General features: G+C 30.9%; 2 protein-coding genes across 2 annotated transcripts; both read right to left on the bottom strand.

Moving 5' to 3' along the window:
- Nucleotides 1-2,801: 2,801 nt before the first annotated feature.
- LOC144999756 (Cox19 family protein (CHCH motif)) lies at nucleotides 2,802-3,835 on the bottom strand. The gene is made up of 3 exons (XM_078958924.1): nucleotides 3,669-3,835; nucleotides 3,073-3,149; nucleotides 2,802-2,993 (listed from the first exon to the last, which is right to left on the bottom strand). Exons 1-3 carry the CDS (start codon nucleotides 3,763-3,765, stop codon nucleotides 2,946-2,948), a joined length of 222 nt encoding a protein of 73 aa, XP_078815050.1. The 5' UTR covers nucleotides 3,766-3,835; the 3' UTR covers nucleotides 2,802-2,945.
- A 2,131-nt stretch (nucleotides 3,836-5,966) lies between these two features.
- On the bottom strand, nucleotides 5,967-24,138 carry LOC145008953 (brefeldin A-inhibited guanine nucleotide-exchange protein 5-like). Its single transcript, XM_078967598.1, has 28 exons — nucleotides 24,124-24,138; nucleotides 23,867-24,034; nucleotides 23,728-23,783; nucleotides 23,548-23,617; nucleotides 23,398-23,466; nucleotides 23,185-23,280; nucleotides 23,002-23,055; nucleotides 22,831-22,919; nucleotides 21,754-21,850; nucleotides 21,566-21,664; nucleotides 21,292-21,492; nucleotides 20,315-20,425; nucleotides 20,062-20,246; nucleotides 18,177-18,803; nucleotides 16,816-17,233; nucleotides 15,164-15,403; nucleotides 14,929-15,052; nucleotides 13,964-14,112; nucleotides 12,557-12,913; nucleotides 11,365-11,531; nucleotides 11,135-11,280; nucleotides 10,008-10,079; nucleotides 9,745-9,929; nucleotides 9,569-9,676; nucleotides 8,113-8,249; nucleotides 7,595-7,886; nucleotides 6,224-6,319; nucleotides 5,967-6,145 (listed from the first exon to the last, which is right to left on the bottom strand). Exons 1-28 carry the CDS (start codon nucleotides 24,136-24,138, stop codon nucleotides 6,083-6,085), a joined length of 4,491 nt encoding a protein of 1,496 aa, XP_078823724.1. The 3' UTR covers nucleotides 5,967-6,082.
- Between the last annotated feature and the right edge of the window lie 1,663 nt (nucleotides 24,139-25,801).

The following is a 25,801-nucleotide window of genomic DNA, read 5'->3' as shown; positions in this document are numbered from 1 at the left end:
TGTGCATGCACCCGATTGGCTGGATGCCAAGTCACTCCTGAATGCTCAGAGGCGATCCTCCATCAGCTCAACAATCCCTTCCTTGATCGACCCAAAAATTGATTTTTGAATGATATTGTGTGGAACAGGCTCGGGTGCAGGATCCGAGCATGTTAACGACGGGCTATGCGAGTTTATCGCGTCTGAGATCACAAGACGCGATAAACTCAAGGATGCCTCTCGTGATCTCAGACGCGATAAACTCGCATAGCCCGTCGTCAACATGCTCGGATCCTGCACCCGAGCCTGTTCCACACAATATCATTCAAAAATCAATTTGTAGGTTCAAATGTTAAATTTACAAGCCCTAGATTTGCAATATACATGAAAGTTGAGCCCAGAATTTACAAGACCCATGTTGAATCGATTCAAATTGATTCACCTGGGTTCAGTTGGACCTCTAGCTTGCGATTGAAGGGTAAGGATTTCATGAATTTCTTACCTTCTTCTTGACCAACACACCCATCTGTATTAATCAGATGAAAAGATTTAGAATCCGGTCCATCCATAATGCATTCACAGATTGAATCGATTTAAGCATGAGACAAATAGGTTCATCTGGGTTCAGAAATGCCGCCAGATTCAAATCGAAAAGATTGAATAACATCATCACCCATAGTCGTGGATTTGAATTGATTACCATGGTTTTAGAGGTTAGTGGTGGACTGGTGATGCCATTTGGTTGTAGGAGAAGTGTATGAAGGGGGAGGATCGTGATCTTCTTGGTCAACAAAAACTAGGTGGAAAGATAAAACGAGAGACTACAAGTGGGTGTGGTCAAGGATTCTCTTTTTCTTTATTATTATTTACAAATTAAAAGAAATAAAGAAATACAAAAAAAGAGGTTAAAAGGGTAAAATAGTCAATTCAAGTGTTTCATGGACTAACACCACATAAATCTCTTAATTTTAGGACCAAAACCACGGAAAATTCCAGATTTTGGACCGTCCATGCAAGTCAGAAACTTTTCAAACCCTATCAACAATTTTTGCAAAACCATAAGAACTAAGATTGCAGTTTTGTCCTACTTTTTCTTCAGAATTACGTTTTTTTTAAGGTTTATTGAATTAGGCTGATGTGGCATGCCACATCAGCTGCCACGTCAACAGCCCTTCCAGCTTGGCATGCCACGTTAGCAGTTAACAGTTGAAAATGTAAAAAAAGGGTTAAATTGTAAGATTTAGCCAGTTTCTTGGGTGTTTTTATTCAAAAAATAATTGAGACTAAAGTGAAACTTTTCCAAAAATATTTGGATTTTTCTGATAATTTCCTTAGTCATTTTGTAGACTTTGTCAGATAGAGACATCTTTAGATAACAGCCTTCTCGGATTACAAACTCGTCGATTCACATAATAAGCTCGGGTGAGCTTCACAACGGATGACAGGTCACTTCTTGCACTATCACAATTTCTAAACGTAAGAAAGTGAATTGCAATGCAGAAAACATGGAATTCTAGAATGATAAATGGCGTTGTGATAAGTATTACAAACCCTAATTCATATATTGTACAATCTTGAACTACATGTCAATTACAAAGTGGCGGATCAGATGGTTTGCCGAACTGTCAATGGAAATGGAAATAGATAATTAGAAACAGTAGCGAAAAGGAGGAATTTGACAAGATACAGGAAATTGTGAGTAATATCAACTTGAACTAGAGCAAGAAAGATGTCTAGAAATGGTTATGGAACCGACTTCTTTTAAGATCCCACATTGATCTTAATTTTTTGGACATCAGTAGTGAGGCGACTAAATATAAAAAGTAGGTGTTTGGCACTGAGAAAGAAACTCCATGTTCTTATCTAGTGCCGATTTATGAAATTTTGTGAAAGAAGATTGAAAACTGATAGGACATCAAATATACGAGCTTAAACATCAAAGAGGTAAATCATTTCATGGATAAGTTAAAGCTCCCAAAGCATGTTAAAATGTGTATCAAATGGTTGTCTGTAGGAGCAAAGTTGGCAATGGATCGACATGAAGTTGGGTTCAAGTTCAACTCATTAATTAAATGGTTAAGAATCTCAACCAAACCTATTTAATTAAATTGATTAAGACTTCCAACTTAGCCCAATGTGCTACATAAATGTGTTAAGCGTGTTGACCCAGTTTAGGTGTGTTGGCCTATTTTTCATTTGAAAAACATGTTGTTATTTAATATTGTTCAAATATTTTCATTCCAAAAGTATGTTGCTATTTCTCACATCCACACACATGTACACATACATTGTAGTTGCATACACATAACATATACACACACACAACTTACATTAAAACACATCACCAGCAACAAAGTAGACATGCACAACCACACGCACACATACATATCACACAACTTAAATGTAAGTACTTAAACTGGAAACAAATTAAGAATGAAGCAAATTGAAGAGCTAACTTTATAAATTAAAACATCCGCTCTCAAAACTAATATATATGCATTTCTTACTAAAAACTTCGCATTTAATAAAACTAAATAAATAGCAACACTTTTTAATTTGTTTAGGTCATTATTCATTGTTCCTACATACGATGTCATTGTATTTCCAACATGTACCAAAATATGTATCTTCATTTTACTAAATTACATGGAATCACTTCCAATCTTTCATTTCTAGACCAAAAAATTACAAAACAAAACACTCAAATAACCAATCACATAAATATGCCGATTTTCACCAAAATCCATACATTATACTTAACATGAAAGGTGTAACAATTATTATACATATAAATAGAAAATATAACAACTCTTAAAATCATCTTTTCGCAAACAAAAAACTAGTATTATTAACATAAGTACATAACAAAGTTTATTATGAAAAACATTAATAAAGTAATACATTATCATTTGTTCAAATGCTCACAACTTTAAAAGGATGAAATGTTAGGAGTCATTAATGAAGTTTCATGAGAAAAGTGATCGACTTCGATTGCGCTCCAATCTAGCCTCTCTCTACAACACCAAAAATTAAAAATAAAAATAAAAAATAAAATGTAATCTACCATTTTTTGAAAATCCATATAAAACTAACCTCCTTCTTCTTGCATTCCTTGTAGACATCAAAATGTTCTTGACATTTGCTTTTATCAGAGCTAAATTCTTCCAAACCTGAGAATTCAGGACTTATTACTAATGATTACAAAAATATGTGCAGAAAAGGGATAGATTCCAACATATAGATAAACAAGCATGAAGAAATTTAAAATAGAAAAACATTTGATTCCTAAATAACACCAGATAGTTTCAAATTTATGCCACTAACAATCATCAAAGAAAGATATAGACCATTTTTAGTAAAAACTACACCCAAAAATATAAACAATAGCACCAATTGTTGGAGCAAGACAGTAGATTTCGCAAACCAGATAAACGACAGATGCTAAAAGGGATTTTTATTCTTTATCTAATCTGTATGTGAAGATCAAGGAAAATTTTGGATAAAACAAGCGTGATTTCGAACAGACACCAAGTAAGCATTCAAGCAATAAGAGAAGCCCTAAAAATAGATGAACAGCAGAGGTCCGAAAACTGAATGAACCCTAAAACTAAAGTGGTTCGTTAATTATGGAGTAACCAATACAAATTTAGCGAAATGAAAGGGTAAAATCATAGAAAGAGTATGGTTACATTTGAGAGAAGCGGTGTACTGAGAATAGCATTGAGAATCGGAGATTCGAGCTGCGTTCGGATATGGCGGCAATTGATCTTTAGAAGAAGAACCCATTCTTTTTCTCTCGTTTCTCGATCTTCCTGTTGGAGCTTAACAGACTAAACAAGAGTATGTCAAATTCTTCAAATTCTTGACTGTTGGGGACGTGAAAAGTCAAAGATTAATGCAGGGCCTGGTCCATAGTTGAAATGGGCCTTATGTTGTCATAGAAAGGATAATTAACCCAAAAATCAAAATGTTTATTTTATTGTTTATTACATAAGGGTACTTAGTATTAGGGTTATCAATACTCGACACGACACGCGATATGATCCGCGACACGATACGAAATAAATGGGTTTGGGTTGAGTTTTTCAACCCGCCAACCCGTTTATTAAACGGATCATATATGGGTTTCTCAAAAACTAAACGGGTTGACCCGCCAACCCGTTTACATTCTTAATAAAAAATTATTTTATTTTTAAATGTATTTATGTATCAAGTATTAATATTTAATAAGTATTATATAATATATACAATTGATTCATAGACCATTTGACTGTTTTGATATTTTAATATTTTGACTCATGATAGATGATCTTAGGTCGTAAGTCGTAACCTATAAGGCTAAGATTGTAACATGTTTCTATGAATATTTTTAATTTTCATTTGGATGTTTAAAACTTAAATGTCTAAAATTCAAACCACGAATCCGCCAACCTGTGAACCCGTATAAATAAATGGGTTGACGGGTCATATATGGGTTTATGTTCCAAACCCGCCAACCCGTGACCTGTATATTTAAATGGGTCGTGTTTGGGTTGACATATTTTGACCCGCCAACCCACGACACGCCAACCCGAACACGACACGATTGTCAGGCGTACTTGGTATGGGTTAAAGCAGTTGAGAGGTATGAAACTAGAAACCAGTACTGGTGTGGAAAAAAATGTAAAAAGGAGGTTGTTTGGTACTTCTAATTAAATGCAAAGGGTTGTTTTGTAAAATCTATATACAATGCATTCAAACTCCTATCACTTGGAAGGAAACAACATATAAAACTTTGTTTGTCAACAAAATAACATATAATCGTTCTTAGGGGTGCAAATGAGTCGAACCGAGCATGAGCCTAGTTAGGCTCGGCTCGGGTTCGTTTAAGTTATATAAGGCTCGAGCTCGAGCTCGGTTCAATTCGAGCTTCTTGTACCGAGCTCGGCTCGAACTTGTAAATAATTATATAAGTTCGATTCAGGTTCGAACTCGACTTGTTTTTTATTTGACGTGTCTAAATAAGTTTAAACGTGGCTCGAACTCGTTAAGAAGCTCGTTTACTAATATCATAAATCCCTAATCCCCACATATGTTTTTATTTTAATATATAAAAATAATAATAAATTATATTCTATAAATGCTCGTTTAGGCTCGTGAACCTAATCGAACTTAGTGACACAGGCTCGAGCTCGTTTAATAAACGAGCTTAATATTAAACTCGAGCTCGACTTCGGCGTGTTTAAAATCAGTTTCGAGTTGAACGTTTAACGATCCGATCCTGAGTAACTCACAAGTAGTTTGGCTCGTTTGCACCTCTACTACTTATCAATCGAATTACTTGGACAATTTGCTTATAAATCCAACATAATCTTTTAGTGAAAAATTAATCCATGAAAAAACATATAGTAATTGAAAATGGCATAATTATGATTGTACATATTTAAACATTAATTGTTACCATTGAAGACGAGAGATTCCTCTCTTTTACTAGGAAATCACCCATAAAATATTTTCCTAACCCTTGGTTTAATCTTTGTCACAATTGTTAAATTCGAAAAATCCTAAAATGCTTTTTTGCATGACTTCTTCTCGATCGTATTGTCTTGAGGATGATCATATCAGTTTCTTCCCTTTTTGTTTAGTTATTTGCGGCTCTTAAAAGACTATTAGGCTAATAAGTTGTCGGTTGCAATTTATTACTAGTATTTGATATAAGTAACTCAATATTAGGTTAGTTTTAATTCATTTATTAAAGAATAAAAAAATCTTCCGTATTTATTATTCTTTTCGAAAACTCATAGCTATTTTATAAAATTTCAATATTAAAAGAAACAACCATAGAACTGAAGATACTAAATTAACTTCATATAAAACAGCATCAACAATGCCATAATAAGAAATAAATAAACCTTTTTAAACTAGTTACTACCTTGCTATAAATGGTATAATGCCCTAATAAGAAAACAAATTCATTGAAATTACAATGCCATAATAAGAAATAAGTGTACAAAAAAAAAAGTATATTACTATTTATTGCATTTAAGTAATAAAAAGTACGTTGCTATTTATTGTTTCTACTCTTTTTTTTTGTATGATTTACTATGAAAAGTGTTTTTGTGTCCTACTGAATCAATCCATGTAACTGCATACTGAAAAGATCAGCTAAAGCACAACGAACATCCATCTGAAACAAACCAATTCATATTGTTTTAGTGAAATGTCTAAAATACCCTTCTTGTAGAAGGGGGAGTGAAATGTTTACCTGGTCGCAACATACGAGCTTAGTGATCAAAGGGTAGAAGCTTTCAAGGTGTCTCCTGAATATCTTGTTGTCCATTGAGCACATACCCTTAAGCACCTAAACACACACACACAAAATATAGCATTGTACTTTCAATTTTTCCTTTTTTAACTTAATGCAGATAGAATGACTTAATAGAGAAAGTAATTATATGGCTTTCCTTGTTAAGTCCTAATTTTTTTTACGTCACAAAAAAACCGTTGTTTTTTTTTTAAGTATTATTAGAAAGGAAATCTCCAATAAAGTCTGAATATTTAAGGTCAGTTTACAGTTTAATCCCAAAATTTATTTTTTGAACAGAAAAGTCCTGATTATCTAATTTTATACGATAATCTGTTATTTTCTGTTGAAAAAAATTAATGTTTCGTTAATTTGAGCAAAATATAAAATAATCGGAACTTTTTTGTTTAAAAAATAAATGTTGAAATTAAACCGTAAATTGATCAAAAATATTTGGACTTTATTAGAGATTTCTCTTGTTAGAAGGTAAGCCATTAGAAATTTGTGTTCACAAGATACCATTATCTTAAGAGTACATTGCAAAATTGATCCTTATAGTACCCCAAAATGTGCATTTGAAGTCCATTTTTTTCATTCACATGGTCAGTTCAAAACTAAAACTTTCATGCAGATTTGGTCCTTCTGATATCCCAAAAAGTTCAGATTTTGTCCCTCAAGTTACCTCCGTCTAACAAAATGACTCAAAGTGCACTTTTTGGGATACCAAAGTACCAATTTTCCAATCTTAACTTTTAAAGACACCGAAATTAATTCTACCCTAATTTCACTCTTTGTAAACAAAAAAAAAGATAAAATTGCAAGAATGGTCTCTGTATTATGTCAGAACTCACAAGTTTGATCCAAAAAGATTTTGACTCGCACCAATGGTCCAAAAGTTTGATTTTGTTGCGAGTTCGGTCCAAAAATTTTATAACTTTTTATAAAGACATATTTGCCCTTGGTATTTTCCCTTTTTCAATTTTTTTTATTACAGAAATCAAAAAAGAACAAGAAAAAAGAAAATATCTCTCTCTCTCTCTCTCTCTATATATATATATATATATATATAGAGAGAGAGAGGGGGTAGGGTGGGTATTTTCTTTTTTCTTTTTTATAATAAAAACAAAATTGAAAAAAGGAAAATACCAAGGGCAAATATGTCTTTCTAAAAAGTTTTAAAAATTTTAGACCAAACTAGCAACAAAATCAAACTTTCGGACAACCACCTTGAGTACAAACCTTTTTGAACCAAATTTGCGAGTTGTGACATAATACAGGACCATTCTTGCAATTTAAAAAAAAAAAAAGTAAAAAAGTAAAAAATGAAAATACCTTAACAACAATAGGCGAACGAAGTTCAAGAACTTGATGAATCTCCATATTAGTCGCATCTCCAATACTCGATTGAAAATCAGAAGCTTCTTTCAGCACTTGCCCACAAAACGACGCGAGCTTTTCTTCTGCATCGACTTTAACCCTATCATCATCATCATCATCATCATGTGGTGATGTTACAAGGTCTCGATTTGTGTTTGGATTATGAATTCCAGAAGCTGTCTTTTGTAGCGCATCTAAGTAAATGGAAGTTCCTGTTAATTCTTGTCGAAGGAGGTTTAATGGAGGCCTGAATGAAGATAAACTAGTTTGAGTCAGAATGATTAAGTCGATTGTCTTCTGAATAGCATCTGAATCCCTCCTCCCATCACTATACCAATCTTTGATCACTCTACAAATGACGAAAATACCCTTACAAACTAAAAAGGAAACTTATTTTTTTTACCACATGGATTGTTGTGGAATAAGGAAAAAGGGTAAAAGTGGAATTTTGAGGGTTTTGTAATGTAGCGAACCTTTCAGGAGGAACATGTTGCATTCGTAACCTGAGGTTATTGTAGGAATTATAGGATGCTGCAAAGTCTAACATGGAGAATAAAATTTCAAGAATTGTAATCTTTTGATCACCCTTCAATTTGCTCCAGTATTTTTTCTGCATGTTTACCAGATATTTAATTTTAAAAAAAAAGGGGGCATAACTTACTTTTAATATTTGGGTTAATCTAAGAAAAGACTTGTTTTTTTGTGTTTTTTCAAGGATTAAATATTAACTTTATTTTTTTCTTGTAAAAGACTTGGTATGTTTTTCATTTTACCGATCTGGCCCTTGTAGTCTTTTTTTTTTTTTTTTTCCAAAAGAAGTTGTAAAATGTGAGGGTATTTACGGAAAAAACTAAAAAAGTTGAGGGTTTTTACGAAAATAGTTAGCAGGTTGAGGTTTTTCTTGGAAAAAAAAAAAAAGATTAATCTCGTAAAAGTGCTTATATTTTATGTTTTTTCCAAATTAAACTTTTTTTTTTCCATGAAAAAAACCTTGTATTTTTTTCATTTTTTACGAAAAAACCCTCAACCTTGTGAATGATTCCAAATAAATCCTCAAGTTTTTTAGTTTTTCCTGAAAAACACCTCACATTTTACAACTTTTTTTTGGGAGGAAAATGACTAAAAGGGACAGATGGGAAAAAATGTATAAATAGAAGGTCTTTTTCATGAAAAAAATAAAGATGAGGTTTAATCCGGAAAAAACACAAACTATAAGGTCTTTTATGTAATTAACCAAAAAAAAAAGACAAAGTTGTGGTTTTTTCGGAAAAAATAAAAAAATACAAGATTTTTTTCAAAACAAAAAAAATAAAGTTGAGGTTTAATCCGGAAAAAACACAAACTATAAGGTCTTTTATGTAATTAACCAAAAAAAAAAAGACAAAGTTGTGGTTTTTTCGGAAAAAATAAAAAAATACAAGATTTTTTTCAAAACAAAAAAAATAAAGTTGAGGTTTAATCCGGAAAAAACACAAACTATAAGGTCTTTTATGTAATTAACCAAAAAAAAAAAAAGACAAAGTTGTGGTTTTTTCGGAAAAAATGAAAAATACAAGATTTTTTTCAAAACAAAAAAAATAAAGTTAGAGGTTTAATCCGGAAAAAAAAAAACACAAAATATAAGGTCTTTTATGAGATTAACCTTTATTATTTTACTAATTTAGCCACTTAACTATTTTCTACAGTAATTTTAACATTTTCAATGAAAAAGGTTAAAAAATACAGAAAAGTGAGATGTGATTTCTGTCATTTTACAATTTAGCCACTGAACTATTATTTTTATCGATTTTGCCACTAAACTATAACTAAAGGGTCTGTTTTTTTATGGGTAATGATGTCTATCTAGATAAAGTGTTGTATACATAAATTGTCTGAATGAGATTAAATGACCATTTTACCCTTACATTCCAAAAACCAAATTTCAGATACCTGGATGATATCAAGGGCTCCTAGGAGTAGCAATTGAGTTATGCATTTGCTTCTTATTGTTCCCATAAATGGACTTTCTTCATCAAATTCATTCTCCTCTTCATGAGCCTAAAGATTACATAAATTCAATTTGGATTTTGGAGATAAAAAATAAAAAGTCAAAGAGTGAGTCAAACCTTAGATGGGGAAGGTGGAATTAGGGCATCCAAAATCTGACTTTTAGGTTTAGAAGTGAAACTTCTAACAAGAAGATTATCCCTCATGTTTCCCATTAATCTTTGACCTACTGTTCGAGTCCTTTGTAAACTTGCTCTTTGAGGAGATTTCTCAACATTTTTGGATGAAGGAGTTTGACTTTGACCTAAAAATTTAAAAATGTTTCTTTTTCTGAATAAGATAATATTATTAATCTTTTAAAATGGGATTTGAAAGTTATAACCTTCTGATTCTTGTGGATCTGTTGATGGTCTGTCATCTTGATGATCTTTTCCCACCATTAATAAATTTTTATCTGTCAAATATAATTTTTTTTATATTCCCTTTATTTGAAAAAAGAGAGATAATGCAATAAATAGCAATGTACTTTTATTTTTTTGTGAATTAAAGGATCCTAGTTTCATTTCTTTCTATAAGAGCATTGTAATTACTATCTTTTGCTTACTATAAAGGTTAATCTCAAAAAATAAAAATAAAAAAAACTTATATTTTGTGTTTTTTCTGGATTAAACCACAATTTTATTTTTTTCCTAGAAAAGACCTTGCATTTTTTTCATTTTTTACAATGAGGCCCTTTTTAGTCATTTTTTCCAAAAAAAAGTTGTAACATGTGAGGGGTTTTTCGGGAAAAACTAAAAAACTTGAGGATTTATTCGGAAACAGTTGGAAGGTTGAGGGTCTTTTTGGAAAAAAAAAAAAAAAAAGGTCAAAGGTGAGGGTTTTCCGGAAAAAATTCAAGGTCTTTTTCATGAAAAAAATAAAGATTAGGTTTAATTCAAAAAACACACACACACACACACAAAATAAAAGGTCTTCTATGAGATTAACCCTACTAGAAAATTTGTTATTTTCATCTTTTTTCTCATTAAGGTCTTACACTTTCAATATTTTCTTATTAGGGTTAATCTCATAAAAGACCTTATATTTTGTGCTTTTTTCAGATTAAACCTCAACTTCACTTTTTTCATGAAAAAAATACTTTTTCCGAAAAAAAACTCTCAACTTTATCCTTTTTTCAGAAAAAAACCCTCACGTTTACAAGTTTTTCGGAAAAAAAAAAAAAAAAAGACTAAAAGGGCCAGATCGAAAAAATGAAAAAAAAAAAATGCAAGGTCTTTTTCAAGAAAAAATAAACTTGAGGTTTAATCCAGAAAAAACACAAAATACAAGGTCTTCATTGAGATTAACCCTTCTAATTATGACATTGTACTTTGAAAAGCTACTAATTAAATTACATTGTTGTAAATAATTAGGTAATTTTTTCAAACTAGAATGTTGTAATAGGAATATAAATAAATAAATCAATGAAAGTACATTGCTATTGTTTGCTTAAACTTTAGAAAAACTCACCACTAGCAGAAGGAGACAAAATAGAAGGACTACTACTACTTTCTGGTTGAACTTTCAAACCTCCATCCATAATCGAATGACTCTTTGTACTTTCAAGGCTCAAAGCATTCAGAAGCTCAAGGGGTTGAGTGGTGTAAGAAGCATCCCTATTAAGTTAAGTCAGTTGACACAAGGGCAAATATGTAAAATCTCATATATATCGTTATCGATTTAAAAGTAAGAAGAAGCACCTTATGCTCTTCAACAAGGTATCCCAATCAGCACCAATGAATTGGTGTCCTCCAACTTCTATAAGATGAACAAGTGCTCCAAGTGATATTGAAACCACGGATTGATCCGTCTTTTTCGCACAATCTACTAGTAGATTTAGGAGTGGAGATAGCATGAAACACACCTCCTACATCACATGTATGAGGGCAAAATCGTAAAAGTTCACAGACTTAATCCTATAACTTTCTTTGTCTTAAGTAAGTTATTCTTTCTAGATTAAGTTAAAAAGAAACACCCATACATACAGACTGTTTCTTTTTTCGACTGGATGAGCAAATGACCATTTTACCCTTATGTTTAGGAGTTACACTTAACCCATTAACACATGCTTTACTTTTTCCCAATTAAGTCTTGAATGGGTAATGATGTATGTTTCTTTTCTATATAGGATAAACCATCTGAATGAGACAAAAAGACCATTTTACCCTTACATTGCAAAACAAATTTCACAATATGCATTAACATTAGTGTCTTGTAACATTAAGCCAGGTTTTAAGGCTTAACCCACGAAGTTATTCTGTCAAAATTAAGTCAAAAAGAAACATTACCATAGTGTTAAAAAGCATTGTTTTCTTTTCTAGACAGGATAAACCGTTTTAATGAGACTAAATGACCATTTTACCCTTACATTGCAAAAAACAAATTTCACAATATTCATTAATATAGCATCTTATAACATTGAACCTATGTTTTAAGGCTTAACCCATGAAGTCATTCTGTCAAAATTAAGTCAAAAAGAACCATTACCATAGTGTCAAAAAGCATTGTTTTCTTTTCTAGATAGGATAAACCGTCCGAATGAGACTAAATGACCATTTTACCCTTACATTGCGAAAAACATTTTTCACAAGATTAGTGTCTTATAACATTAAGGGAGGTTTTAAGGGTTAACCCATTAAGTCATTCTATCAAAATTAAGTCAAAAAGAACCATTACCATAGTGTTAAAAAGTGTTGTTTTCTTTTCTAGATAGGATAAACCATCTGAATAAGACTAAATGACCATTTTACCCTTACATTGCAAAAAAAAACATTTTTCACAATATTAGTGTCTTAAAACATTAAGGGATGTTTAAGGCTTAACCCATTAAGTCAAAAAGAAACATTTACCATTTAACATAGTGTTAATTAAAAAGGTTACAAAATTACATACCTTATAAAATGTGTTGAAAAGGTTACACAACAACTGAAGAGAATGAACACTAGTTTCACGAAGCCATCCATCTTTCTTAAAGCCTGGAGATTCTTTTCCAGCAAGTCTCACATGATCAAAAATAGGAAAAAGAACTCGGTGGAAAATACTTTCCCAAAATGTTGGAGTAAAATGGCTTCCTCTTTCATTCAACAAATCAAACAAAACCTCAAGTGCACATTTGCTGACCTCATGTCTAGGGTCAGATGTTAGGTCAGATAAACCAGCCAACATTGGGAACCAATAATGCTCAGTGATATCATAATTTGTATCCATATTTGTATGAATTGGTTTTAACTTTCCACCTGGTATGAGTCCCTATAACAAGATTATAATTTATAAATGGATCTTATTGTGTTTGTGTAGATTTAGAAGATGCATATTTGAATGTTCAAAGCAAAAAGGGAAATCAATTTTGGTTATGTAACTAGATTCTAGTGTCTTTAACAGTAGGGATAAATGCAAGAAATTGCAACGTATGTTCATTAGTTCATTTATTTGTTTGTTATAAGGGTTGATCTCAAAAAAGACTTGTGTTTTTTCGGATTAAAACTCAAGTTTATTTTTTTCCTTGAAAAAGACCTTGTATTTTTTCATTTTTTCCGATATGGCCCTTTTAGTCTTTTTTTTCCAAAAAAATTGCAAAATGTGAGGGTTTTTTCGAGGAAAAGTAAAAAAGTTGAGGGTTTATTAGAAAGCATTTAGAAGTTTGAGGGTTTTTCTGGAAAAATGAAAAAATATAAGGTCTTTTTCAGGAGAAAAATAAATTTGAGGTTTAATCCGGAAAAAACACAAAATATACGGTTTTTCTTAGATTAACCCCAAGAAACAATGGAAGTAGAGATGTTGTAATTAAACAAATAAATGGAAGTTATATAGTGTGTATATACATATATACATGCAGTATACAGAATTTAGTTTCTTTTAAAATAGGGCTAAAGGCAAGAAATTAGCAACACATATTCTTATTAGGACATTATACGTTGAAAAATCTACCCAATTATACCACTGAAAATTGCTTTATATTTGGATAACATTGCTTTAATAGGGTATTTTTCATCTACACAAATGTCCTAAACTTTTGGAAAAAGTTTCAAAAAAAGTCCTAAATTTTTTTTTTTAACATAAAAGTCCCATTATTTTGAAAAAATCATATAATCTATCATTTGTTGTTCAAATATAAAAAAGGACTTTTTCATTAATTTAGGCAAAATGTTAAATAATTGGGACTTTTTTGTTCAAAAAAAAAAATTAGGACTTTATTTAAACTTTTCCCAAAAGTTTGGGACTTTTCTGGAGATATCCCTTTTTCAAAGCACAATGTTGTAATAAGTAAAAAATGAAATTGAATATTAAAAAAATACAAACCTCTGCAAGTCGATCCTCACATATACGAAGAAGTGCAATTGCTTTCAAACTGATTCGATGAGAACTTTTACTATTTGCAAAACTAATTAAGCAGTTCACACAATCCATAAAACAATCACCAACAACTTGATCAAAGTGCTCCAATATAACTGTAAAATTCTTTAACTTAGATATAATGCACTAAAAAAAATAGGGGTACAGTTACATGAAAGAAATAACAACATACTTTCACTTATCTGTTTATTATAGATTTTTTAAAGTACAATTATGTGATAATGATAATAATAAAAAAAAATTGACAAGTATCAATGCTATAAATGAGTAGATTAATATAACAATATTGTAATAGAAAGAAATAAAAGTAGGATTCTATGATGAACAAGACCTTACAGTTTGTGTTTTTCTGGATTAAACCTCAAATTATTTTTTTTGCCTGTAAAAGAAATTGTAAAATGTGAGGGTTTTTTCGAGAAAAACCAAAAAAAGTTTGAGGGTTTATTTGGAAGCATTTAGAAGGTTGAGGGGTTTTTTTCAGAAAAAATGAAAAAATACAAGGTCTTTTTTAGGCAAAAAATGTTTTTGAGGTTTAATCCCGAAAAAACACAAAATATAAGGTCTTTTTTAATATTAACCCATAAACAAACAAATGAAAGTATTGCATATTTGCATTTAGCTCACAAGAATATCTATATTTTGGAAGAAGTTTCTATACAAAAGAGCTATAAAGTCTCAATTTGGGAAATCCCATGAAAATTGCAACATTTCAATCTCTTGAAAAGTTTTAAGTTAAAATTACCTATTTGCCCATTGTCATTGACAAAAACTGATGATTTTCATTAGGGTACACAAGATATCTTCTTTTGTTATTATTATTCCACTCCATTATAGATACTTTATAAATCATCAAATGCTCTCCTAAAATTATGGAATATATATATTTAAAAAAAAAAAAAACATCAAGATACCTTGTTCTACATTCTCAAAAGCACTTTCAACAATTGATTCCAGCTCATCACTTGCAGCAGCTGTAAAAACCATAAACACACTTCTCCAGCCAGATTTAATGCTTCCAACTTTTAATTTTGTCATCTGTTTCCAAAACCAATAATACCATAATGTTTCTAATTACTTAATGGACTCAATGGAAAAGAAAAAAAAAAAAAAAAAAAGACATATTTGCCCTCATCATTTATGTAATACCTGAACAATGCAATCGACAATCAGTTTCCTGATTGTTTCAGCTCGAGTGATTCGCATTAAAATAACAAAAGGTTTCAAGATATCATTTTGGAATGTGAAATTAGCAAGTTCTTCACGTTCCAAATATTTTATCCCAAGTTGTCTTAAAGAATCAATGGCATACATTGCAATTTTCTCATCATGATGACTTCCAGCAGCAATAAAATGATTAGAAAGAATATACCATATTCTAGCCCATACCTGGATTTATAAATATTTTCAGTCATTAAAAATTAATGAAAATAAATAATGTTCTATTGATTACATCATACTAGAAGTTAACAAGATGATTTATGCAACTTCTTTCTAGCTAAAAAGAAGGGTTAATTGTAAAAAAGACCTTATATTTTGTGTTTTTTTTTAAAAATTAAAACTCAGATTTATTTTTTGCCTGAAAAAGAACTTGTGTTTTTTTCATTTTTTCCGATCTGGCCCTTTTAGTTGTTTTTTTCTTAATAAAGTTGTAACATGTAAGGGCTTTTCGAGAAAAACTAAAAAAGTTGAGGGTTTATTTGGTTGCATTTAGAAGGTTGAGGGTTTTTTCGGAAAAAAGAAATACAAAGCTGAGGGCTTTTTCGGAAAAAATGAAAAATACAAGGTCTTTTTCAGACAAAAGGTTTAATCCGGAAAAAAAACACAAAATATAAGGTCTTTTTTTGGATTAACCCTAAAAAGAATGCAAAACTTTCCATTTTGGGTAGTCCCCAAAAAAGTTCAAGGTTTCCTTTCTTGCCCCTTGGTGAACTTTCCTTGAAAAATCTTGATTATGCTTCATTACTTTTTTTTAGGGTAAACTACAAATATCATCCCTATACTTAAGTCAAAATTGCATATTTTGTCCCTAAAAGCAATTTTTCACTCGGACCATCCATATGGTTTGGTTTTGTTTCAGTTTCGGTCCCTGACCAATATAAAATGACCATTCTGCCCTTATCTGATTTTTTTTTAACTTTTTTTAATAATTTGTTTATTATCTATATTTTTTCTTCCTATTGCCAGCTTACTAGATAAGGGGGTGGGGTAGGCCAATTTAATTTGAGGAAAGTCATTAAATAATAGGGTGAATCTCAAAAAAGACCTTATATTTTTTCATTTTTTCCAAAAAAGCCCTCACCTTTGTATTTTTTTCCGAAAAAAAACCTCAACCTTTTAAATGCTTCCAAATAAACCCTCAACTCTTTAAGTTTTTCTCGGAAAAAAAAAAAAAAAAAACACCTCACATTTTACAATTTTTTTGGCAAAAAATGAAAAAAAAAAAAAAAAAAAAAAAAAAATACAAGGTCTTTTTCAGGCGAAAAACAAATTTTAGGTTTAATCCGGAAAAAACACAAAATATAAGGTCTTTTTTATACTAACCCTAAAAAAAAAAACAAATCACAAAAAAAAAGTATTCTAAAAAATCATATAAGGGCAAAATAGTCATTTCACATCCATCACGTACCAAAACCAAACCATAGAGACAGCCTGAGTGAAAAATTCCTTATAGGGGACAAAATATGTGGTCTACCCTTTTCTTTTTTTCATCTTTTTCATTAAATACAAACATTTTTATCAAACTATGTGTGATTATGAAGTAAAATTTTATAAAAAAAATAATAATAATAAACTATTACCATGCGAATACGAGACATATTGTAGTAACTGATCTCCACAAGTTTCTGCAAGCTATAAATACGAGGTGGAGTCTGCTTCAATTCTTCACCCGAAATGTTACATAAAGCTGAAAAAAACTCCACCACAGATTCACTAGGGAGTTTAACACTGTTTAAGAAAACTTGCTCAGCTGGTTTCCCAGCCAACTCTTTAAGTGAATGGACAATTGTGTCCCTGGATATCTGGTTAGATCCATGCATAACAGTAGCAGTCATTACAGGGTTAGATGTGGTATATTCTAGCCTTGATATGCATTCAAGAACTGCATTCCATGTATCTTGGAGTGTATCAGGCTCTGAATCACATAAATCTATAAGAGTTCTTAATGCTTCAACGTTTTTACTCAGCATATCTCTTGGTGCATGTAAGAATGTGAATCTGCAGTTGTATAAATAATTACTTCAATTGTAAATTAATTTGCTTTTAAGAAATGAATATGTTACTTGAGTCATGAGAAATTGAGAAATGGAATGGGGCCCACAAAATGGTAAATGGTATGAACAAATGATATGATCAAAAAATAAATTTTAGCATTTATTTAAATCTAAGAAAATTCCACATCATGGGGTTGGTTTGTTTGTATATGTGGCAGGTGATGTGGATGATGACGTGGCAACAACTAACACCATGTCGAAACTGAAAATATGTTGCAGTTGTGGTTAAAAGTAAAGTGCATTGCCCATAGAATTGAGATTGTGGGTCCCATAAACTTAATGTGCTGAGAATTGAGTTGGGGCCCACGAAATGAGTATGGAGGGTAAAATGGTAAATGGTATGAAAGAATAACATAGCCTGTAGAAAAAATTGCAGGAAACAGCAACGTATTTACCTCTTTTACTGATATGATCAAAAATAAAATTCCACATCATGGGGTTTGTTTGTTTGTATACGTGGCAGGTGATGTGGACGATGACATGGCAACAACCGACGCCATGTCATCATTTATTCAAATCTAGGAAAATTCCAAATCATGGGGTTTGCTTGTATACATGGCAGGTGATGTGGACGATGACATGGCAACAACTGACGCCATGTCATCATTTCTTCAAATCTAAGAAAATTCCACATCATGGGTTTGTTTGTTTCTATACATGGCACGTGATGTGGATGATGACATGGCAAAAACCAACGCCATGTCATCATTTATTCAAATATAAGAAAATCCCACATCATGGGGTTTGTTTGTTTGTATACATGGCAGGCGATGTGGACGATGACATGGCAACAACCGACGCCATGTCATCATTTTTAAAGGTTTCAGTAAGTAGGTTGCTATTTCTCAAAATCTACCCAAAAAAAAAAGATTATATTTAGTATATACCTGACTAATGAAGTCAAAAAGGCATATCTCATGGTATCCATTCTAAGCACATGTGTAATATAAATTCCAGCTTTAAAACCTTCCATACAAAGAGCAACACGTGCCTTAACTTCCTTCTCCTCCATTGTAACAGAAAATGTAGCAAGTAAAGGCCACCCTACAGCTTCAACCATAGGCTTTATAAGCTCAATCCTTTGTGAAGTATAAAAAACACCTCTTTTTGCTCCTTGAATCCTATATATCTCCTGAGTTTGTCTAATAATACCTTCACTCTCACTTTTATCAGACACATTCCTCAGTTTTGGAAGAGCTAAATTCAAAATACCAACAATACCCCCGCCTTTTTCCTCTGTTTCCACCTTCTGTTTATTGCTTTTTCCGATTCCAACATTATCATCTTTCATTTTGATCTCCTCTTTAACAATGGAATCGTATATTTCTTCTAGAAGATATGTTGGAGCACATTCTTCAGGGTCATTTGTGGCATTCATGCGAACAAAATCGGATTTTGACATTTTAGGCCACACCATTGGATTATGAGCATCTGTGTTTAACATGATGACTGCATATGCAAGAACATATGCAGTATCTGCAGACTTGAAAAGACCTGGATTATCTGCACAATATCTGCAACATATTTGAGAAAAGTTTGTAAGCTTTTAGTTTACAAAGGAATAAAATCATAAATGCAAGAAATAGCAATGTAGTTTTAGTATGGGTTAATTTCAAAAAAGACCTTATATTTTGTGTTTTGTTCGGATTAGAACTCAAATTTATTTCTTGCCTGAAAAAGACCTTGTATGTTTTCATTTTTTCCGAAAAGGCCCTCAACTTTGTATTTTTTCCGAAAAAACAACTTCCTTTTAGTGTTTCTCTAACAAACCCTCAAATTTTACAAATTTTTTTGGTAAAAAGAAACTAAAAGGGCCAAATGGGAAAAAATGAAAAAAATACAAGGTCTTTTTCAGGCAAAAAATGAATGAGTTTTAATCTGGAAAAAACACAAAATATAAGGTCTTTTTTGAGATTAACCCTCTCAACATTCTAAATGCTTCCAAATAAACCCTCAATTTGTCTAGTTTTTCTAGGAAAAAAAAAAAAAAAAAAAAAAAAAAAAAAAACCTTCAATTTTACAACTTTTTTTGGGGTTTTATGCAGAAAAGTCCCAATATTTTGGGAAAATTTTTGATAAAGTCATAAATCTTTTGTTTTTTTTTTTTAACAGAAAAATCCCGATTATTTAACATTTTGCTCAACTTAACGAAAAAGTCCTTTTTTTATTTTAACAGGAAATGACAGATTATGTGATTTTCCCAAAATAATGGGACTTTTCTATTCAAAAAAATGATTCAGGACTTTATCAAAAAAAATCCCAAAATAATGGGAACTTTCTGCATAAAACCCTTTTTTGGAAAAAAAAAATGACTAAAAGGGCCAGATCGGAAAAAAGGAAAAAATACAAGGTCTTTTTCAGGAAAAAATAAATAAATTTGAGGTTTAATCCAGAAAAAACACAAAATATAACGTCTTTTTTTAGATTAAACCTTGAAAAATCTACTAAACTAAAACACTGAAATTTTCATCTTTTTTTTCTTATCAGAACATTATACTTTGAAAAATCTAATACATATCTTGATTTACTTGAATTTTAAAAACTAAATTAACAGATAAAAATTTGTGAGACTGCCACATGTCAACCTGAGAATAAAGGATAAAATCGTTGAACTAATACTCTAGAAAAATTACATGTGTCACAAGTCATTTTTATTTATTAAGTATAGTATAGATTCTAAATTGCTATATATGAATCTTGTGTTATATAAACTGATAACAATATGATATGAATCTAAAACCGAATAAAAAGTAAAATAAAATTTTATATTACCTTTCTGCATATTTTTCCATTATTCGATCAATCTTTTGTGCTTCTCCAGGAAGTCTAAAACCTTTAAGAAACTCCCGAATAGCTGTATGAAATTTCATTCCAGAAAAATTCATGGAGTCAACATAAGCATGCATTACAGCAAGAGGAAAGTCTTCATGTTGACCCAAGTAATCACCAATCATTGCCTGAAAGTCAACTCTTTCACATTTACTTATGTTTTAAACCTTAATTTTTACAAAATAAGAAGATGTACCTTATCCAAACTGGATGTGTTTCTGAGAAAAAGTGCAACTGCAACGGGTGTGTTTTCCACTAACCTATTTGCTGTGAGAAATCCAATTCCCCTTGCAGGGTGTCTGTTGAACTGTATTTTATATTAAAATAAGTTTCATTTCATATGAAGCATTACCTATTAGGGTTATTGATTTGTTTATTATAGCATCCTAATCCTAATTTCATTTCTTTTTATTACAATATTGTACTTTGAAAAAATGTTTGGGTGGATTTTTTATATATAATGTCTAAGAAAGAAAAATAAAATGGAAGTACAATGTTATTAATGTGTATATAACTATATATTTCGAAGGAAAACGCCTTAGTAAGAAAAAAAAATGTAAGTATAATGTTGTAATAGAAAGAAGTGAAAGCAGGATGTTATAATAAAGCATTTTTCTTTTTCTTTTTCTTTTTTTTTTTTGGTTAATCTCAAAAAAACCCTTTTAGTCATTTTTCCAATATGGCCCTTTTAGTCATTTTTTTCCAAAAAAAAATTATAAAATGTGAGGAGAAAAAGTAAAAAAGTTGAGGGATTATTTGGAAGCATTTAGAAGGTTGAGGGTTTTTTTCGGAAAAAAAAGATACAAAGTTGAGGGCTTTTCAGAAAAAATAAAAGGTCTTTTTCAAGCAAAAAATAAATTTGAGGTTTAATCCGGAAAAAACACAAAATATAAGGTCTTTTTTGAGATTAACCCTAAGACATTATATTTTATAAAATCTACCAAATGGTAGTAGGATGCTATAACAAACAAATCAAAAAAACAGTATGTTGCTATTTCTTCCATCTATCTCTTTTCCAAGAAAAGATACATGCTTTGAGACCAATTTTTCTCTAAATTGATAGCATTTGTTATTCAGCTAAATGGGCATCATATATTTTTCTCAAATTCACAAGAAATCTAGACTTACTTTAAAGTTCAAAAACATCATTTGAACAGAGTATCAAATAAATACCTCAGAGATTGCTGCTTCCATGGTGGATTTTTGAGCCTTAACTTTCTCAAAATTACTTGTTAATCCATTGCTATCTTTTGCTTTTGAATCATGAGGTGTCACATCTCCATGAACAGATTTTCTATCTTTGTCTTTATTCTGCTTTGATTCTCTACGTAAACTCTCCCATTCAACAAGTGATTTCAACACATTCACAAGGCACTATAAAAGACCAAGGGCAAAACCTTAAATACATTAAATGTTTGATAAGTTTGTAGCATCAATTGTTTCAAACCTGAAGTGAAGATCCTTTAAGTGTTCCAGTTTGGATAGAGTTAACATTGTTAGGATCCAACTCTTGTGTCCCTTGAGCTATTTTGGAAAGAGTTGTAACCTAAATTTGAATGAAAAAAAACCATTTAAGAACAAAACACATATGCAGAAGTTAATAACTGAATAATTTATAATCATAAATCATAATACCATTCTTTCAAATGAATTAGGAGAATCAAAATCACAATCATAGTTCACATATAGATCAATAAGCAACTGAGGATCCTTGCAAATCTTCTCTAGCATCCTGTTGTTATATTTGTTTCAACAAGAGTATGATGATGTAAGCAAAAACAATATATGATAAAATCATGAGTAACTTACAAATGTGGTCCCTTTTCTTTCTGATTTTTACTGTGTTTGATTCAAAACTGAAGGGTTTTTTTCAGTTTTGGTCCTATTTCAAGGTTTCATTATCAATTGTGGTCCCTGGGACCCTGAAACATGGACCAAAATCGGTATGTAACTTTGAAATAAGGACCAAAATCAGAAAGACTTAGGGACCAAAACCGATATGAAACCTTGAAATAAGGACCAAAATTGAAACTTTTTTCAGTGATGATCCTTATTTTCAAGGTTTCATATCGATTTTGGTCCCTGAAACCTTGAAATAAGGGCCAAAATTGTAACTTTTTTCAGTTATGGTCCTTATTTTCAAGGTTTCATATCGATTTTGGTCCTTGAAACCTTGCAATAAGGAACAAAATTGAAACTTTTTTTCAGTAATGGTCCATATTTCAAGGTTTCATATCGATTTTGGTCCCTGAAACCTTGAAATAAGGGCCAAAATTGTAACTTTTTTCAGTTATGGTCCTTATTTTCAAGGTTTCATATCGATTTTGGTCCCTAAAACCTTTAAATAAGAACCAAAACTGAAACTTTTTTCAGTTATGGTCCTTATTTCAAGGTTTCATATCGATTTTGGTCCCTGAAACCTTAAAACAAGGATCAAAATCAATATGAAACCTTGAACTGAAGACTAAACCAGAAAGTCCCAAGGACCACAACTGATATGAAAACTTGTAATAAGGACCAAAACTGAAAAATAACTCAACTCTGGACTAAACACCATAAAAATCAGAAAGTTTACACAGACAATTTTTGTAATTCACTCTAAGTTCCTTTAGCAAACTGATGAGGCTTGATCATCTCTATTTAGAATCTCATATTTCAAACTTTGGTTTGTGAAAATTTTGTTCATCTAAATATAATAAGCAGAAATTATACCGAATCACCATTAATTTGAGATTCAAAGGACATTCTGAGCTATCCAAAGGTCTCAACACAGTAAGAGGGAAGAAGATGCCAATTTCAATCTGAAAATTGATATTAAATCGATTGAAGTGAATCACAAAGAGATGAATACAACACATAGAACAGTTACAAGTTATAACTTGCCTTAAGTCCTTCCCTAAATCTCAACAAAAGCACTGAAAAGATCCCAGCTGCATACTGTATGAAAAAGGATACACATCATTTCCAAAATCCATAATAGATTTTTATAAATGAAACAAAATAAGAAAAGCAAAATGGAAATTGAAGCTTGAAAATTTCCTGAAAGATTGTTGAGGATGTTGAAACTGATGCCCTCAATAAAGCATATGATAAGTAAGCTTTGACCGAGTCAATGAAAGTGAAGTTCTTAGTAAATGAGTAACTAACACCCTCTAACAAGCCCTGAAAAATCAACAATTTGATGATATTAAGAAGAAATTGATGGAATTATGTTTATATTTATTGCATTAAAAATTTATCAAGAAAGACAAGTTATTATAATTAGCTGCTCTAAAGAACCTGTAGAAGTTCAAGAGATAGAATTCGTGTCTTTGTGGTGAATGCATCATTATCTTCTTTCATACTCATCTGCTTTCATAGCATAAATCAAATCAAGAAACAAATTTTAAACCAAAAATTCAACAATTTGATGCAGAAAAATTATAAAACCTTGCAAAGGGTGCGAAAAACAAGTAATGCATCACGTTCTGCAATGCTCATGCTCTCAGGATCAACCCCACTTAAAGAATATAAAGTTCAAAGGATAAATTAGTAAATTACTAATTTATATGTTATAAACTTATAATTGTGACTAAAATATATAAAAGTTTTCATCATTTATAAACATACCTAGTCTTTCTATCATCTTCAAGTTGCACAGCCTTGTCAAGAGCTGCCTCCAATCCCTGTAAAACAAAAAAGTCAACCATCTTGATCTTGATCTTGACTTTCACAAGATTTAAAAAATAAAAAATAAAAATAAAGGGACCTTTATGTCATTTCCACCAGCAAGATTCTGAAGCTCTTCAAGGGGTGCAATAGAATTGCTGTGGGAAGTTGGAGTCAACATTTGACTTTCATCATCAACTGATAAACTTTCTTGAACTCTCATGAATGCATCACTTTTTTTGTTTATAGGTGGATCATCTGAAGACACCTAAAATTCAAGAAATACAGTTATAAAATAAATAAATAAATAAATAAAGTTTAGTGGATAATGTATAAAATAATAAAACATAAATAAACCGAGTCATTGTCCATTCGCCTGAATACTATGCTGATCATTTGAGTTAACATAGCCTTGGATGTAGCTTGATTAACAGGACTTTTACTAAAGAATTTGAAAAGAAAATTTATTAGTTTAATACTTTAATTTGCCAAAGTGGAATAAACATTTAAATATAAATTAATAGTTACCTGTTAAGAGCAATATTATAGCACACTCTAATTACTCCCATCAATGGTTCCCCATGAACTGAAAAAAACAAAAATCGTATTTCAAAAAGAAATTTATAGCTACCTGAAGTGGAAGACTTGAATGCTGATGTGGCATATGATGTGGCATTGTCATTGTGTTTGATTCTTTAACTAAACGTTTATAAATTGAAATTATAGATTCTTTTTTTGTAAATTGTAATAATGACATGATTCTTGCTAATCAAAGACTTGTTTTTTTAAAACAAACAAGAAAATGATAACAGAAGTAAAAAAAACAATAGAAGAATAATAAATTAATAACATAATCCTTTCAAGCATTTAAAATTTACCTCTGAACTTGGCAGAAGATACTGCAGTAAGTAGCACTTTCAAAACTTGAAGAATTGTACTACATGAATGCATACAAAAGTTGTCATAAAAGTTTTGAACTATTTGAGAAAGTGAGAAACAATCAAGTAAAATAAATGAAAAGAAAAAAAAAATCGAAGGATATACCTATCAGGTGAGTTATTATCAACACAACTACACACCATATTCAATATGTCTGTAAACAATGGAACATTTTTTCCATCTTCTAAACCAGCATCACCTTCTAGATGATCATAAGCAATGAGTTTCTGCATTTACAAAATGTTTATTTGAATATATTTATAAACAGATATTTTGTTTCATTCAAATACACTAATCACAACTTTCCATAAACTTGTATGCAATATAATAACAAAATCTCTAAAGTGTGAAAGATCCTAAAACTTTTTGAAACAAAAAATGTTAGTGAAACACATCTATAAAGTATAAGTGGTTAAACCTCAAAACTGTCAAACATATATAATGGTTTTTTCTCTAGTTTCCCTCTATAATATCATGTAATTAAAACTACAAAGAAGTAAATAGAAAACAACATACATGAATACAATCCAATGCAAGTTCAATAACTTTTGGATTCTTGGTTTCAAATGCAAGTCGAAGTGGATTAAGAACAAGTTCCAATTGAGCTCCTTCCAAATCACATCCAGCATTTGCCAAAGTCTTTGTGATGCCTCCACTTGAATCATTTGTTTCTGAATCCATTTCACTTCTTGGAGTCTCATCATCACTGCAACAGAGCTCCATTTTGATAAATTAAACTAATGTTAATTAAGTTCAGATCACAAGATCTCACCCTCTCGATAAACAGACATGTGAAGCCCCTTTTTTCATGCCTAATATTATGTATAGAAGTAGTTATAATTTACAGTAGGCACCTCTTATCATTAGTTGAAGGTGATTTGTTGCTATTACTTGATGTTGACTCTTGATTGGTTGCTTTTGAAGTATCTGGAAAAACAAGGGGAATAGAAAAATCAATGTTTGTTTCATACAATGAAGCTAAATCATGGAAGAGTACCAAAACTTTCACAAAATGTACAAGGTCTTACTTAAGAATAGAAGATTTTCATGGCTACATTCTCATAACATGAGTATTCAATGAGAGTTGCAGATATAA

This window comes from Lactuca saligna, chromosome 1 (genome assembly GCF_052625555.1).
Source record: "Lactuca saligna cultivar CGN05327 chromosome 1, ASM5262555v1, whole genome shotgun sequence".
NCBI lineage: Eukaryota > Viridiplantae > Streptophyta > Magnoliopsida > Asterales > Asteraceae > Lactuca > Lactuca saligna.
The sequence above is the reverse complement of the archived record's forward strand: the minus strand, read 5'-3'. Positions and strand labels throughout refer to the sequence as shown.